At 43.3% G+C, this 17559-nt stretch overlaps 1 protein-coding gene across 4 annotated transcripts in view; it reads right to left on the bottom strand.

Annotated features, from left to right (window-relative positions):
• LOC136777571 (A disintegrin and metalloproteinase with thrombospondin motifs 9-like) overlaps nt 1–17559 on the bottom strand; it is an 84142-nt gene that overhangs the window by 50336 nt on the left and 16247 nt on the right. For all 4 annotated transcript variants that reach the window (XM_066733980.1, XM_066733978.1, XM_066733982.1 and 1 more), the window contains exons 2-4: nt 6475–6603; nt 4876–5039; nt 4160–4285 (exon numbers count right to left, since the gene is read on the bottom strand). In XM_066733980.1, coding sequence (XP_066590077.1) covers nt 4160–4285; nt 4876–5039; nt 6475–6603 — 419 coding nt within the window. The remainder of the gene's footprint in view (nt 1–4159; nt 4286–4875; nt 5040–6474; nt 6604–17559) is intronic.

Raw genomic sequence — 17559 nt, 5'->3', positions numbered from 1 at the left:
AGATTTAAAAATATAAAATTGCAAAAAAGAAAGTCGTACGTAGAATATCGAGTCGAATCATTCCTACCAATGATAATCCTATCATAAAAAAAACGTATATATATATATATATATATATACTACACAGAGAAAAAACATATTTGTATATTTTTTCAATCGATCATCGAGCTCTGAATCTCGCTGGTCCTTTTTAGAGAGTTACAAGCTCGTGGACAGTAATTTATACAGTTTTCTTTTCCAGCAGCATAATTACTTATGTATTAGGTGGTGTTTCCAGCTTGTCGCATCGCACCTGATGAAATTAGAGTCATCTTATAAGGAAAGAGAGACGGTGTGGGTTTTCTCGGCTCGTGCGAAAAACAAGGCACGACCCAGTTGTCTCCGGTCCCATTTCGACCAAACGATTATGGTCACGCGCGATTCCCTCGTGGCGATAAAGTAATTGCCATTTTCTCCATTTACCCTTTTTAATCCGCGCAACGACGGATTAATGGGACACGCGAGGATAAACGGTGGAAGCTCATTGGCCGTGTAATTGCAACGTCGATTAACGAACCTTTCCTTCGTCCTGGAATGATCATCATCATCATCATCATCATCATCACCACGGGGAATCTCTGATTTCGATTTGGGCTGGTCCACGTTGCGGGGAGTCCAAATCCAGGACTCTTCAAGGTCGGTAAAGACCCTGAAGAGGAACCTGAAGAGGGGATAATGGGGACGGTCAATGAGCAAAAGTGAAAATAAAAGCGCGGAAGCGGTTGGACGCTGTTTAAACATGATTTATTCTCGCGATGCTGTAAGAACGGAGCGTGCCGAGCAAAGTGTGTCGTTGAACCCGCTTCGAGCGTGCGAGAGTTGAAATTTCATTCATTAAATTCTTCTGGGTCCGCGTACGGTGGACGGTGCAGCTAAAATAGGCCTCGGCTCATAAAAACGGCCTCGTAAACCTTTTTCGTTGCGAGGAGGATGAGGACTCTGGCAGTGGCAGCCGTGCCAGCGTTTAGCTCGAGACTCTTCTTCGGCCCCGATCGAACCCCAGACCCTTTTTTCCTCCTCCTCTCATCGGCTCGTCTCCCTCCGACTCCCTCGTCGCCGGCTCGCGCCACCGATCGACCCTGCACGAGTGGACTCGACCAGCAGAGACTCTTCGAGTGCGCGATAACTCATCCACTCTTCCATACGTCCCATCGTCCGACGATTGATTCCAACCCAACAGCCAACGCCACTTTTCGGAGCCCAGAAATCAAAGCGACTATTAACTCTCGTAATAAACTCCTGCTTTTATGTGCAGCTGCTAAAAAAACTCCCTGTATCTCCTTATTTCATTACGCGTTATTACACAGTGCTGTATTTATTGTATAATTATATGAACTTCATCGTGCTTTGCTTGTAATTGCAACATGCGTTAATAGGATAATCCCATTGTGCTTTGGTCGTAATTGTAGTATGTGTTGATAGGACTCGTTCGGGGACTTTGAATATTAGTTCCACATTTTCTATATATATATATATATATATATTCTAGATGTTTGATTTTATGTCTCATACACGAATGACTCGAGAAGATGGATCCGAAAGTAATGTTGGATAAATAAACGCTGTAACTCCTCGAGTTTATTTTTTGTCCCACAAGCGTGTCATAACTCACATTCATCGCTTCGGGGAACAGGCGACTAACAATTACGAACCTAGCGGATTTTAACGTGAAATCGTTCGGTCTGTCGAAGAAAATTACGCGCAATTATAGGAATCCTCCAATTTCTAGTGGGGGAAACTCGTAAAGTTCGTCCGTGAAACGCGTACGGGAAAAACTTGCGTAAGGTTCGACCTTGGCTTTTTCTTTCATCTCGCGTGAAAATTCTGCAAAAGTGCGTGGTTCCCGTCTTTTCCTCTTCATGCACTATTATCATTATACGGTTTATCGAGAAAATTCTCGGGAACGTTAAAAATGTTGAATAAGAATCTCGCGTTGATCCTCGATGCGATGATGAAGAGCGTAGGTAGACCTTGAATTTCGGATTATCAAAAATCTCCGCGTATGGAAATTCGCGTGGTTCTCGTTTCTGCGAACGTGCATCCATTAGGTGCAGTTAAATCGTATATAGTGGATTTTCTTGGAAAGTGGCCAATGGATTTTCTCGCTTCTCGCGTATTCGGCAATGCTTCGTCCATAAAGCATCGCCGGGCGATAAAATAAACCGGAATAAACTTGGGGAGGGAAAAATATTCGTCACTTTGGACTCGCACGAATGTCAACTATTTTTGTATCTACGTGGCAGGATCCGAGACTACCTATACATATATATTTATATATATATATATATATATATAGTCTTGATAAAAGCAAACGCGTTGAATTCCATTAACCGCGTGGCCAACGTCGTTTTTCTTCTATCGGGAGAGTTCGATTCCTGCTCGCATGTTCCCCTTGCACCTATCGCAATCTCATCTCCTTTTATTGCACTGCGCGAGTGTCAATCTTGATAAACCGTGAATATACTCGAGGAAACCAAACAATGAGTTTTTCTTTATTTTCTTGGGAAATTCTCCCCTATACCCATACCAATTTAACACATGCACTAAATAAATAAATATAAAAATAAGACTCGAGCTAAACGAGGTGCAGAAGCCAGAAATTGATGATCGACCAAGTTTCATTCTCAAGGTCAAAGGCACCGAAATTCCTAACCAATTAACCAGTTTTTGTTCGTCGCGAGAAACGCGCCGAAAAACTTTGCGCCCGGTGCACAGCGCGCGATTAGAGTCGCACAACAGTTGCACGAAGCATATATAGGTATATATATATATATATATAAATGTCGTTTGAAAGTTAATAAACGATTGGCACGAGAAGCCACCTCGATTCATCGAACCACTATTACGCGATAAGATCGAACACGAAGAGTCGCAACGGTTCAATTATCTCGCGAGCCGTCGAGTTTCGCAATGTTGAGACAAAAGAAAATTTCCTATACGCGTCAACGTCAATCGTCTCAATTACGGGAATTCAATCGTTCGCTCTCGCCGATACTCCGCAGCGTTTCATATTTACGATCCTTTCGTTGAACTCGCCTTGAAGGAAAGCATTCATTCGCAGGACTAATATCGTTTCGATCTGGTCGGGGCATAATTAATTATCCCAGTATGGAATACGTGGAACCGATAGAGAAACCTACACACAGACGGGTACTATAGAAACGTGAAAAAAATTCTGGAATTTTTGAAAGAACCACAAAAACCTTGCAAGATTAATTAGAATCGACCCAATGATCCAGAATGTACTTGAGGAAGCACGTTGGTTCTTCGAGGTTAACGATGGAGCTTTTCTGCGAAAAGGTGATCCTCGCTGATCTTGGTACCTATATATATATATATATATATATATATATATATATATAGTACTGTTAGGACTCTGTTTGGGAGTGTTTCACAGGGCGCCACTGGTTGCTTTGATTGCCAAGATAATCCGGAAACTTGTTCTAGCATTACCGTGTGGCAAGTGTCCAATCTGGACTATAGGAGGGGGGGGGGGGAGGGGTGACACCCACGCGAATCGGTGTTGGTCTTCGAGAGGCGGCGAAGCTTAAAGAGGATCCTCTGTTGAGTGGGTTTAAGGGGGGGGGGGGTGTGACGAAAGGACACAGCCAATGGCTGGATCCACTCGAAATGGACTTTGGCGAACGTGTCGCGACGATGTCCTTCTGATTCCAAGCGTGTCGCTGCACTCTCCCCCTCCCCCGTAGTATATACGCTATATACATAGTACTACACACCACTACATATATAGCACCGGCTCTTCTCGCGGATTTGCATAATTACGATCCCCGTATAGCGTGGCTCCGCGTTATCGGATGTAGCAGCGCGAGCCAAGCAGCCTTGCCCCCGACTCACCCTCCCCCTCCCCCCCCCCCTACTACACTCCCGACGTATTATTACCAGCGCATAAATTTTTTCGCGAATTCTCTCTACCAGCTGATTGCTTCGATCATCGCTGCTAAGCTGGAATTATCATTTTCCTCGGGCTAAACTTAAATTCTACCGATTCCAGCATTTTTCCGTCAATTAGCGAATAAATTTCGAGAGGCTCCAATGGATTATCTGTTTATAGCGAGATGTAAGGTTTTTTTTTTGTAGTGTACAAGTGAGTGGTGCTTACCATCCCGTGGCAAAGACTGACGGTCACTGTGGAACTTGGATCTCCGTCCACGTAGCCACTGTAGAAACACCCCAATTGGTGTCCGGGATGCTCTCTCATTGTCGAGTTCTTCGTCATGGATGTTATCTGAAAGAATTGCATTTGTTTTCTTGTTGTGGAAATTTAGAAATTTTGTGGATTTTAATTTTTGGATAGCGGGACTGTGTTATTATGCATAGAGAGAGGGGGGGGGGGGTGTACTTAAAATTCACTTCTTTTTACTCCCACCCTTTCACCAGCACTCTTTAAAAACTCGTTTCAACTTTTTTCACCAACAATGAGCCAGCAGCTATCGAATGTATATACAGTTGACACGAATATATATATATAGGCAGTTTAAAAAGCACTCGTTAACTTCGTTGCAACTTGATCGAAACTCGATTCTCCTGTTACATATTTGCTACACCAACAAACGTTTAACTCTAACACGAAGGATTTTTTTAATTAACTTCGCGACTGAAAAATTCTTCATTTAGAATTTCAAAGAGTGCAATGTTGAGATCGTTGATTAATTTGGTAAAAATTGCAACAAAGTTTTAAGATTGTTAATTTTATTATAAAATCTTTCTTGCGAAAAAAATAAATTATGCTCGATTCGTTTCTCGATCCTTTAGACTCTCGCTGGCGGTGAAAGGTTAATTGCGGGCTTGCGAATTCGACTGGAAGAAGAAATTTACCTTGACGTCGGGAGAAACAAAACTGGAATCTTGGGCCAGACGTAATCGGAACCGTCTGCCAAAAGCTGTAAACTCGTACTGCGGATGAGGATCCCAAACCTCTGCCTCTGCGTGCCGGAAATGGCCACTGTGCTCCTGCCTTTTTGCCTCGGACGATTCCCCGACTGAAATATGCGTGGTCCAGTCTCAGAAGGATTTTTTGCATTATTATACGCATCGTTTAATTATACAGCAAATTTATTCGAAAGTGGCACATGTCTCCGATTGGCCCGAGCACAAATGTTTCTTTTACTCCACGGGGAACAACACGTGTTCTATACGGATACGATCGCTAAAAGAACGTTTGAAAGGGTCGCAGAAACGATTATTAAGAATGACAAAAATCTACAAAAATATCAAACAAACTTGGCTTAAAAATTTTTCAAAAAATTCTACTTTTATTTTAAACAAACAACAATCGAAATTCTCTTCTAATCCGCACTTTCGTCCTTGAGACATCGATATTAATCACGAGTCACCGAACGAGAATTCCAGCGGCTAAAAATATTACGAATTATTGGAGTTTCTTATCGAAGAACAGGATTGATCGCTCCGCAAGGTGAGTCATGGGAAAAGGGTGTCGATGCATGCAAGGACCTGCTCTCGCGGTCGCGGAGGGAGTGGGGGGGAGGAATAAATATCACGAGAGTCCGGGTAATTGGTATTACGGTTTCCAGACGCGCGTTCAGCATTGCCACGCGCCTGCACGCGCCTACGTGCCGACAGCAATTCAAATTAGCGCAATTACGGCACGGTTTGCCTCGCTGCATTCCGATCATTGGGGCTGCACGCCAATTTTCGACCTCGACACTTCTCGCTGCTCTTTTCAAGATCGTCTTAACGCGTGGTCGGTATATATATATATATATATATACTTAGGATCGAACGGTGCATATGGAGAAAAGAGCGATGACGTCACTCGTGGAGATTATCTTTTTATTTTGCAGCAATAATAAGCGGTGTAAGAGAAGAATATTAAGGGGGGGGGGTGGGAGGTAGTGTAAACTTTTGGCTGTTCGGTATATATATACTGACACGAATGGGAGAAACGAAGGAGTAGGCGTCGTACACGATTCTATATATATATAGAAAACGAGAGAGAGAGAGAGAGAGAGAGAGAGAGGCAGATTAATAAAGGGTGCCGACCGCCTCTCGTGATATGCGACTGCCGATTGCGAATGAAAGGATTCGCCTCTGCAAATTCGAGCTCGATTTATCATTGTTGTGCCTTGTCCAGCTCGTTTTTCACACCCAGTATATATATGTATATAGTATACCGTTTATATATTCTCACCTCACCAATACACAGACTAGTTCGACTCTAAGAAAATTTCCTCTCGTTTCTATATATATTTTTTATTAAAATATTTTGCACGCTCGTTTAATTTTGAAATATATATCTGCTAATAGTTCCGTAGAAAGCCTTTCTTTTCTCTCACTCCGAGCAAAAATAGCAGGCCTGACAAATGGCGAGCAGATTCGCAGTGGTTCGCGCGCATTTTCACACCTATTATTATAATGATTATTGTGACAGGTCGAGAAAGACGAGGCTTTACTCACGCGAATCTTCATATTGGTTTTGGCTGATCTTCAAGAGCTTCACGTATTCTAGGTCAGTCTTGCCACGCGGCAGGATGTCTGGCGTGGAGTCATTGTGCTCCTCTTCGCTTTTTGCTTCCTCGGGCAACACTGCAAACAAAAAACATTCTCGCTTTAATCCGATCCATCCCACGTCTCTCTCTCTCTCTCTCTCTCTCTCTCTCCCTCTCTCGTCCTCTATTACTATATATATAAGAAGCATTTGCAATCTCGTTGAAACGAACCAATTAAATTGCAAAGGACTAATAAACCAGTGCATAGGCGAGGAGTTGGAGTGGAAAAAATTGGTCGTCGTCTCGAGTGAAAAATTATGCGAGCGTTTATATGAATATGAAAAATTGATCGCACACGAGTGTGTGGAGTAACGGTCGAGCGATATCCTTCGCTGTAGTGGTATTATATATATAGGATTACGTCACAGACGAGTAGAGAGCTGGCTGAGTTGGCAGCATATCGGAAGATTCTTTCAATTCTTATCTCGAACGTTCGCCGTTCATTGACGGGCACAAGGGGGAATACTAACGGAGCGTGAGAAAGCGTTGGAAAAAGTGCACGAGCGAACGGAGGAGGATCAAACGCTGAAAATGTTTGCGAAGGGACGAGCGGTGGAGAAAAGTGGACTTGGGAGCCACTCGGTCGTTGCTGGATCAAAATAAAGAGTCGTTTTCGTGTGGAGAACGGTGAACGAGAGAGCATTTTATTTTGGAGCTTCCAAAGTCATTCGCTGATTGGTGGAACGTTTGTTTGCGACGCGTTGAGATTTAAAGGGTCTTTGAATTTTTGGTTTTCAAGCTGTCGATGCGATCGTTTGGTTGAAAAGTAATCAAGATTTATAATCGAGTGGAGTGTCACGTGGATCCTTCGGAGAGTCGTCGATTGTATACAAGTTTTATCGACCACGTCCTTATGGGGCTGATCAGAGGATTTCAGTAGTGAATTCTGTGACGTGGATAATTAATCGGAGGAACGTTTCTCTTGACTCATCGGCACGTCCGGAATTTTTAGCTTCGAGTCGTTAAATCGATGAAATTTCTTGGTTGAGAATCGAGTTATAATTGATCAGGATGAAGTATAGAATCTCTAAATTCTTATAAAAATTTCATTGACAAACATGAAGCATTTTAATCATCTCTGAAAAATGTTTAAAATTTGAAAATATAGAAAAGAAGGAAGTAGTTGCGTTTTTATCGTTAAATAAAAAAATCGAAGGATTTATCTCACGAATTCGAGCATGAAAAAATGACAGAAACTATTCTCTTTACTCATGGTCGCGTTCGGAATTTCTAGCTCCGAATATAAAGGCCTGAAAACTGCTGGCCAAAAACCAAAGTGATAATTGATGAAGATGACGTATGGGATCTCCGAGTGAGAGATTCGCATCGTATAAAAATTTCATTAACCACGTCCTTATACGTGGTCGAAGCTGACGAGCGAGGTCGATTTTCAAGCGTGGATCCTCCCCCCTCCTCGCTCACACTCGCAGTCAGAGATCCCCGTCGAGCCATTAATCCTGATTAAGCGACGATATTAAGAATGGACAGGCCGATTGCGAGAGACTTTTTTCCACGCGGAAGTCGAAGGTTGCACTTTTTTCGCCAGGTTTTTGCACGAAGCAGGGTAGAAGAGTGGATGAGATATATATATATATATATATGGTTTGTGATGGAGACTCTCGAGAAGATACGAGAGGTCTGTAAGCGATAACCTCGGTGCACATCGCCATGCACGATGCTAATTGGCTCACTGGAATTGAGCAAGGTCGTTACGTCAAATGCGACACTTTTTCTCATTCGCGCCCCGATCAGGAAGAAAGAGGAAAATTTTCGCAATCGACCTACTCTCGTTGTACGTTCGGTCAGAGTAGAGGAGCTAATCTCTCGAACGCGCGAGAAACGAGACTTTCATATACGACATATACAGCATGCTATTTTATACTATATGCAAAGCTTACTTATATGAAATAAACAAAAACCCATCACCAGCTCAATCTTAATTCCTTTCTAAACTAAAAAATCATAATATTTGTACAGAAATATAACAGTTAAACACGTGGATAAAATAAGTTTGCTATATACGAATTTTCAAATTAACTCGAGACACTTTCACTTTGTGGAAAATAGTAAAGATAATTTGTAATGATCTATATATATATATATATATATATATATTTATAGAAATAAACGAGTTTAAAACGTCGAGTATTCTACGTAAAAAATTGTTCCAAATCAAAAACTGAATTACAGAGAGAATTTTGCCATCCGAATTGGATTACAAAGGAGTTTAGCGTGGATCAAGGTGGTTTCTAGCGCAATTCCATCGGTTTAATTTAGCCAAGACTCGGGATAAGCTCGAGTTGGCCGGTCCGAAGGAGCGAACGACTCTCCACGCACATCCGATACTATAAATAAAGCACGGCGGTCGACTGGCCAATTCGTACGATGCACTCCTCATTCTCTTTGTAAGCCAAGACAACGGCCGCGGCTTTTTAGTTGCGCCGAGCGAACTGCGCCACAGCAGCATTCGAACCAAAAGCCGATCACAAATTTAGATTAACGTCCCTCGCTCGATCTTGCCTCTTCGCGCAATCCTTTATCTTTTTCCCCGCTACGATTTCTCATCCCACACGTTATACAGTGTCCCTGCATAATATACGCGCCGAGTCTCGTCGAGTTTCCTCAGCAACAAAACGCAGCTTTAATGCTGGGCTCGAGTCTCGTCGAGTGAAATTTATTTATAGCCGATGCACCGAGAGATCGAGTCGAACGACAAAGGGAACGCGAGATTTTGAGAAAGTTTTTTCGTGGATTTGGAAGTGGAGGGATTTTTCTCGCGGTTCCCGATGGAATCTCCCAAATCGCTTCCTGCAGGAAGCGAACTTAACGTTCGGCTCGTCGAGTGAAATTTATTTATGGTCGATTGAGAAAGTTTTTTTTGGTGAATTTGGAAGAGCAGGAATTTTTCTCGCGGTTCCCGACGGAATCTCCCAAATCGCTTCCTACCGGAAGCGAGCGTTCTACTCGCGTTGATCGATTCCGAGTACCTCGAAGACCCTCGATTGTCTCTGATCAGCGGAGCCTCAACTTCCGGTCGTTCCTGGATTTTCGTCCAGAGCGCTCTTCATTGTGTACAACTTATATATATGTGGTTTAGGACACACCCGGAGATGCAAATCAGGTGGAAATTATCGAAACTTTGTACCGTGAAATTCGAGACTTTGAGGGAGGGAGGGAGGGGGGGGGGGGGTAATAAGCTGATCGAGGAGGTCGAGTGTGGAATCGAGTGGATTTATTAATACACGGCTCGTTTACCAGGTGTAAACATGGTGAGAGGAGTGGGTGTGGAGGGGGTGGGAAACGTTAAATATATATCTTTCCTTTACACACACACACACACACACATTCAAGATAGTCGAATAGAAATAAAATTATCGCAAAGGTGAGAATGCTAATGAGTGAAAGTGGTTGGCGTTTGTTAATCGTATTACTTGCGTGGCTGTAAATAGTAAGTATAGGGAGGGGGAGACGACAGGAAGAAGACGGATGGTACGGGATGCGCGGGCCATAATCGTCCGCGCCTGGGTCATCACGAGGACAGGATTTATTAACGGATGACTCGTTTCGTTAACGAGTACAGAGGCGAGGCCCTCTTTTAGCACGGTGCACTTATCTCGCCGACACAGGAATCGAGTCCTCCGACTCGCTACTCGGAGCAGTAAAACACCGAGCTCAACGTCCAGCAGCGAGAAAGGCGCGGGGAAGAATATTTAGCGTTCTCCGTCCACCCAATTCGAATTCCTGCACCAATCAGCGTAAAATCGATCATTCGAGGCTTCGAGGCGTCGACTCGACCGGATATTCCGTCGTTAACGCGAGAGTAACTCGGCTTCTGTTGCGAAAGATTCGCGAATAATTGCAACATTCCCCGCAGATCCCTGCCAGATCCTTCGCACATCCCGTTTTTATCGCTCTTCGAGGTGATCGACGCGTTCTTACGATTGAAACGCGCCTTAACAATTTTCTTCTCGAGCGAACAATAATTAGCGAGATATTTTAATCGAGCGGAGGAATCGTCGGTGGAAAGTTTGACGTTTGACATTGCGCGGGACTCGTTCGAGTCAAGCGATTACGAACGAGGGGAAACGATTTACGGATTCACGGGAGCGTTATTATCGCTGCAGTTTCGACGAAACGGATGCAGCCTCGATGCTCGCAGTGATGCGGCGTCGTGTTACCGGTTTTAAAACGTTTCGATGCTAATTAAAAGATCGTGGGAGAGACGATATTAGGCAGGGAACGCTCCGACGATGATTATTAAACTCCAGTCAGTTCTCTTCAGGGTGGTCCCTTGCGCTAAATTCCCAAAGTGTTTCCTCATCTTTTTTTCCGGCTTAAAACTGTATCATTGGAAAAAACGTTGTAATTCGCTAAACAAACAAATTTCGTATACACATGTAATATAGTCAGTGTGTCCAGGGAGGAAAGGAAAATGGAGATTTCGACGAGGGAAATTGGTGAATCGATTTCCTGACATTCTTCGAACACGTCGCGTTGCGTTACGAACGGTTTTATGCATATTTGATCTGAAATACGATCCGCGAGTGGTTGCGAAATCGCCAAGTGGTTGCATAAAGGAGACGGAAAGCAAAGTGTTGGGTGCCTCAGCGGCGGGAACAATGCGGCATAAATCGAGTACGCGACAAAAATCTCCACTGAATTCCCCCAAGGTGTGTGTGTGTGTGTGTGTGTGTGTGTGCTCCATGCTACTTTTTATTCTACGGGACACCGGCTGGACACAGTCGACTTTTACTACTGTCCTGTGCTCCCTCACAATGATGCTGACTCCATGCTGATGCATTAAGCAGCCCGATGTTTCGATAACGAGGATTCTCTTCTTCTTCTTCTTCTTCTTCATCTTCTGTGGCTATAATTAAATAACTGTATAAGGAAGAAAAATAAGAGAAGAGCGATACAGCCGATCGGCTCAACCAGCAACGAGCGTACTGACTTTTTCACTGACAAACTGCCTGACCCAGTTGCAAAATAACAAACGAAGCACGCCAGAATAATGCATGTGCATATTTGCGAGTTACAGCCGAGTGTTAAGAAGCCAGCACTTTTCAGCAAGTACTACTCGCTTCCAAGAAGCAGACTTGAAAATATCGCTATTCCAAGTGCATTGGAGAGAAGTTCAGCATTGAAACTGCATTGAAAACATCGTTAAACCACCGTCCATCCACCACCAATACCCTCTCACCTGTTTGCTCTTAATCAATTCGAGGCTAAATCCATTTCGAGCGCGCGTGTCATGCTAAACAAATAAATTTTATGATTCTTTTGTGTTTTCTCGATTCCTGAAAAATATCACGAAGCGCGAACTTATCTCAATGCCACGTTCGCATTCGTGAATCGAGCAGGTGAGACACGAGGCTGGCGAGGAAAAGTCACGATGCTCTTCGCTTTCGTTCCTCGCCACAATGGCACCTTTTCCTCAATTTTATATTTTCCTTCAAACTGAAAATTCTCGCAAGGCTGACCAAGGACGAGTTTCGATGCAGAGTTTCTATTAATAAGTTATCGCGAAGATGCATGCAAATTCAACGAGATAAACCAATAGCGGTTTGATAGTTTGCGACTTTAATTTTAAATCTTTGAATTTATCAGGTTTCTCCACTGCTCGTCGATGAGGAAGCAGAGTTTGATAAATTTATGGGATATCAATGAAGAATTCTTAGATTTCGAGAGTATCGTTGGACAGACCAGTGTGAATCATTTTAATGGACAGAAATTTTCCACTCGAGTGGAATAAAATTCAAGATAAATGGCATTGGCAAGGTAGTCGAGTTTGGAAGAAAAAATGACGAGCCTCGGAAAAGACGTTATCGTGGCAGTGGAAAATCTGAGATATTTTAATTGTGTACGTATAAAGACGAGTTGAGAAAGAAATGAGAGAGAGAGAGAGAGAGAGAGAGAGCGATCGTGGGGTAGTAAGCTGTTCGTTACGACACAGGGAGGCTTTGTGTCGCACCGACGTATGCGTCATTGGCTGTGACACATAAGCTTCGCACAAAGCTTCCTCCAAAACAAAAGCACTAATTTTCTATCGCAACGAAACTCTTTGTCGATTTATTAAAATTAATTTTATGGCTGTCTCGACATGGTAACGACGCGTTTATTGCCTTATCGAGAGGGGAATTGGACGATTCTCTTATTAAGGTATCAATGCCGTCGAGTTGGAAGCGGAAGAAAGGAGCGAGCAGGCGTTACGTAGATTTTCAACTGGACGCCTTATCTGGCAGTGAGAATTGCTAGATGATAGTGCGGCTCGTAGCGTACATTATTCATTCAGCCGTCTCATTCGACCTTATAAAGCTGGATATATTAGAAGCCGATGCGCCTTGTCGAGCTTCTTTCATCCACACGGACGAGCAAATGCACTCTTGCACACACTCGCACGACCACTCGTCATTTCTATCCTTCCTGTATTTTCACCTCTATTACAGTTTAATATTTACATACACTTGTGTCTGCTCCTTCTTCATTCTGCTTGTACCATTCCTTATTTCTCTACTTGCAAATTCTTAATGTTATTGCTATACTATTTTCTGTCGTGTGGCATGTGAGATCTATCGATTTATGGATCAAAGGTTTATTCAGAGTGAGAAATGTATCCTTCGCACTAGTGTATTTTTGCATAGTTACCAATTTCCATCCTTTCCTCGCTTTTCCTTCCAATTTAATATTTACATGCACTTGTGTCCGTTCCTTCTTTATTCTGCTCGTCCTCTCTCATTTTCCAACTTGCAAATTCTAAACTATTTCCCTCGCGTGATACGTGAAATCTATCGATTTATCAAACCTTTATCCTCCACACCATCGCACTCTCGCACAGTTACCGAATTATTCTATAGTTATCTTTCTCGATCCTTCCTATATTCTCAATTCGCTCATTTGCATGCATTACCATCTCTTTCTTCTGCCTGTCCTCTCCGTTATTCCTCCAGCTGCACATTTCCAAGAATTCTCGTTACAGTTTTCCCCCACGCACTGCACACACGGAACCCGTGGGGCGATCGATCGAATCAGAGTCTCATCCAAGATGGAATTTCACGCGAAGAAAATCCTCTGTCCATATATCTTGCTGAAACGTTAAACGCTTGATACGAACGTCGGATATCGTGGCCCTGAATTAGTTGCACGAGTGCTCCGTCTGACATTCTTTTCGCCTCTGCGATCAGCCTCGTGCATGGCCATCATCGTCATCGTCATCGTCATCAGTGAGAAACACTCGAAGCCCGATGAGACGACGCATTGTCGACCACTTTTATCGTTCGGTTGTGGAAGCTCCGTTACCGAAATGCATCGATAAACGATCGTTCGAAAAATCACAGCTGTTCACAAAGCCCTCATTGTGACGAAACTGAAGAAAATGCAGAGTCGACGATGAAAAGTGGCAGTCGATAAGATAATTTACTGAATTTATATTATCATCGACACTTTTACTGTTCGCTGATAAATCTCCCGGACAGGACACTTAATTTCGGGACAGGAATGGAAATCTTTGCGAAACGATGACACACACACACACACACACATACAGATAGAGGAATGGGATAACTTTATTGGGAATGAACGTTGGGCGAGAAATTTCCTTGAATGATAAAAGTAGGTGTTATAAGCTAATGGAACAGCGTGCGTGGGAACTGATAAGGTGCAAAGTATACATGTATATACAAGAGCCTCTGAAACAACTTGGTTTATACACAGGAAATTATCATTCTATATATTGGTCTGGGTGAGAGAAGTTCCATTCGAATCGAACGTTTCCTCATCTCTTCTGGATAACTCGGATCCGGAAGAGCCGAGTGGGATAAGGGTGAGTGCGCCTTAAAAGCCACAGGAAACTATATATGTATATATATATATATATATTTCTCCAGTAGAACTTGAAAAAATTCCCCTCGAAAGATAAGAAACAGATCGTCGTTAATTGCAACCGTGCGAAGGTAGCTTAAAATCCTCCAATTTACCGATAAAAGGACCTCGCGTTCTTAACGTCTTCTTCATCCCATCTCTACATCCTCATCGTTCTCACTTCAATATCCTCGAGTACAAATCGTTAAAAAAAATAAACAATATTCCTGTTCTAGAATAAAAAAATTTCCAACAAAAATTCCATCCAAATTATAACGCTTATTCGCAAAAATATATCGTCGATGATGAAAAATCGGTAAGAGAGTTACGAGAGGATCGGTGGTATTCGGTTATGGGTGCAGTGTTGTCAACGAGAATCAACTCGACTCGTGTGCGTGTGGTAAAGGCGAGGGCCGCTCACGCGACATCCAGAGTGCCAAGTGGTTGCGTAATTTGGAGCCGAAGAAGTTTATGCTTTCAGCACGCGCCGTGGCTGAATTTGTCGCTCGCCTCTCGGCAATGTTTTGTCCGAGAATCGGTAGTGACCGTGACGGGGAAGCAAGCTCGAAATAATTGCAGCGTGGCCACTGCAGCAACGCGAGCGTTGGTTTCGAATTTCGGTAGCTCGTTGCTGCTCCACCACGAAAAATCGGTACGAGCTTATAACGATCGATCGATCGATCGATCGGTTTCTACTTTCAGCGTTGCAGCGTTACCCGAGCGAGCGAGCCCGTTTAACGAGTCCTGAATAACGGATCGTGCGAGATAAATCGGCTTCTCCTCGAAAAGATCCGATCTCTGCGAATCGGTGATTCGACTTGACGCGAAAAAACAGCTTGTGCAATTAAGTAATTCGAGCCGACGCTGGAAACGAGCAGGGACCGCGGCCTTTCTCCCATTGGGATTCAATGATTTTTTGTGAAAACGTTGTTCAAAGACTTTTTTCCATTTAATGTTACAAAATTATTTTTTATTGTATAATAACGAATAGTGTATACAAGTAGTGCTCTACTGGATCCGAAGGATTTTCGTATAGAATAATTCGTTCTATAAATTTATTATTTTACAAGGAATCATATATACAAATAGTGCTCTCTGCAACTCGAAGAATTTTCCTATTGGATAAAAATGCATATATAAGGAGCGAAAATTGTTGTGTTAGGTAATGTAAGGTCAGCTGGAAAGGAACGAGCTACTTTCCTCCTAACGTGATCGGTGAGAAATCCGGTTTCGGTTTTCTATTTCTACGAGAGAGCTCGAGCGGGCAATCGCGTTTCAACTGACAATGGTCGCCAGGTCCAATCCGAATAGTCGATAGCTGTTGAAGGCTGTCGTGTTATATATTTACGGCGATATAACGACGCGAATATAAGAGAAGACAGGAAGAAGGCCGATATAATATCTCCGAGGACCATAAATACCGAGTAAACTTTATAACTTCGAGATTCGAAAGAACTAAATCTCCACCCCTCCCCCCCCCCCCCCCTCGCCCCCTTGATACGTCGCTTAGTTAACTGGACAATGGAGCCTTGCCCCACGTCGAAATCTAAAATACAATCGAATCGCTAAAGAGAGATTACAAGCCACTCTGAATAGTGGAAAATCTTGCAATTTCAACGAGTGCAACGAGAGAACAAGCCTCCTTAATTTTCCATTATTTCCAATCCGCGTCTCGGCACGGGGACATGGAGAAAATTGTCGATAAATCGTCCAATAAAACCTACGATGAAATCCGAGCCTCGGGAATAAAGAATCTCACGACGAGAGACACTCGTTTCTCTCATATACAATTTGCAATTCATGAATTCCAAGCTGAGACTGCTCGTGCAATTTTAGACAAAAACTTCGTCGACCGAATATTCCCAATGGCACGTTCTCCAGCTGTACGGGTGTGTTTCCAGCAGACTATTGGAACTCTGATTCGATCTCTCCAAATTTGTACTGGGCGAGATAAATGGTCCCATAAAAGCCCTGTTTACACGATTTCGCTCCAATAGATGCATTATTTATTAGACTTTTGCGTTGGACCATTCTCGATCCTGCAACTGGACACTTTTCTCTCGGGATCTCTCGATTCGCGATAATCTCGCTCGGATAATCTGAACGGTAGCAGATGGAATATTAGTTTCCCTATTGTTCTATCCTGATTTCTTCGCAGCCATTGTTTATCGTTGAGGAAAAACTGCAGCACTCTGAACGAAACTACTTTGCAACCTAAATATTCATTGTTATATACATGTATACTGATAAACAAAAGAATTCCATGCTCAACGATTAAAATTTTGATTCGTTCGAATTAAGACGTTCCTGACAATGCAACGAAGCGGATATTCGAAGATAAGAGGAGTTGGTTCCTCAGCAAGGCAATTAGGTGTTCTATCAGAGGTGATAATGAGGAACAAGCCTGTCCGTTATCAAGGGTCCAGGTGGTATAATTTGTGGACGTTTCTGTGGAGGGAGTGGGAGGGGGGTTTCCGAGAAAGGGTTTTGCTCGAGGCTCTGTATCCAAGCAGCGTGCTCGTGCAGACGCCTTAAATCTCCGTACCTACGCGTCCGCACATGCATTGCATATGCATTTGGCCGGGGGGAACCAGGTAAGACGCGAGCGAGCGATTCGTAAGAGGATATAGGAGACCCGTAGGCGTCATTGTCCGTGAAAAGTCTCCGAGAATCCCCCTTGTCCAGTTTGGAAAATCCCTCGAGACTAAACGACTCTCTCTCTCTCTCTCTCTCTCTCTCTCTCTCGTGCGCGATCAAGGTGTGCGCGTCCTTTATCCAATATCCTTCGAGTGTGTTAGATCCTGCCTGGTGGCTACCTGCCCCCTTTATCCATTCCTTGCATTAAACTCTCGTTCTCTCGCTCCTCGCGTTTATCACACTTAATGAAACGCCCAATTACCGGAATAATACAAGAAAAACCACTTAGTGTCTAGGACCACACACACAGAGAGAAATTTTTATATTGGTGAGAAACTTCTTCGTTCGGTGTAAACGATACTCGATCCGTGGGACCTGAAAATCGCACGTGAGTATGGATGTGGACAAAAATCGATAAATTCTGTCACGGAAGATTCTAAAACTAGAAGAAAACTCTTCGCGTTCTTCATGATTTATTTGGCTGTCTTAATTATCTTTC

The sequence above is a fragment of the Prorops nasuta genome, unplaced genomic scaffold (genome assembly GCF_024137725.1).
Source record: "Prorops nasuta isolate Cenicafe-Biocafe unplaced genomic scaffold, Cenicafe_Pnas_1.2 PNAS00011, whole genome shotgun sequence".
In the NCBI taxonomy this organism is placed as follows: domain Eukaryota; kingdom Metazoa; phylum Arthropoda; class Insecta; order Hymenoptera; family Bethylidae; genus Prorops; species Prorops nasuta.
Note: the sequence above shows the minus strand (reverse complement) of the source record. Positions and strands in the feature narration are given on the sequence as shown.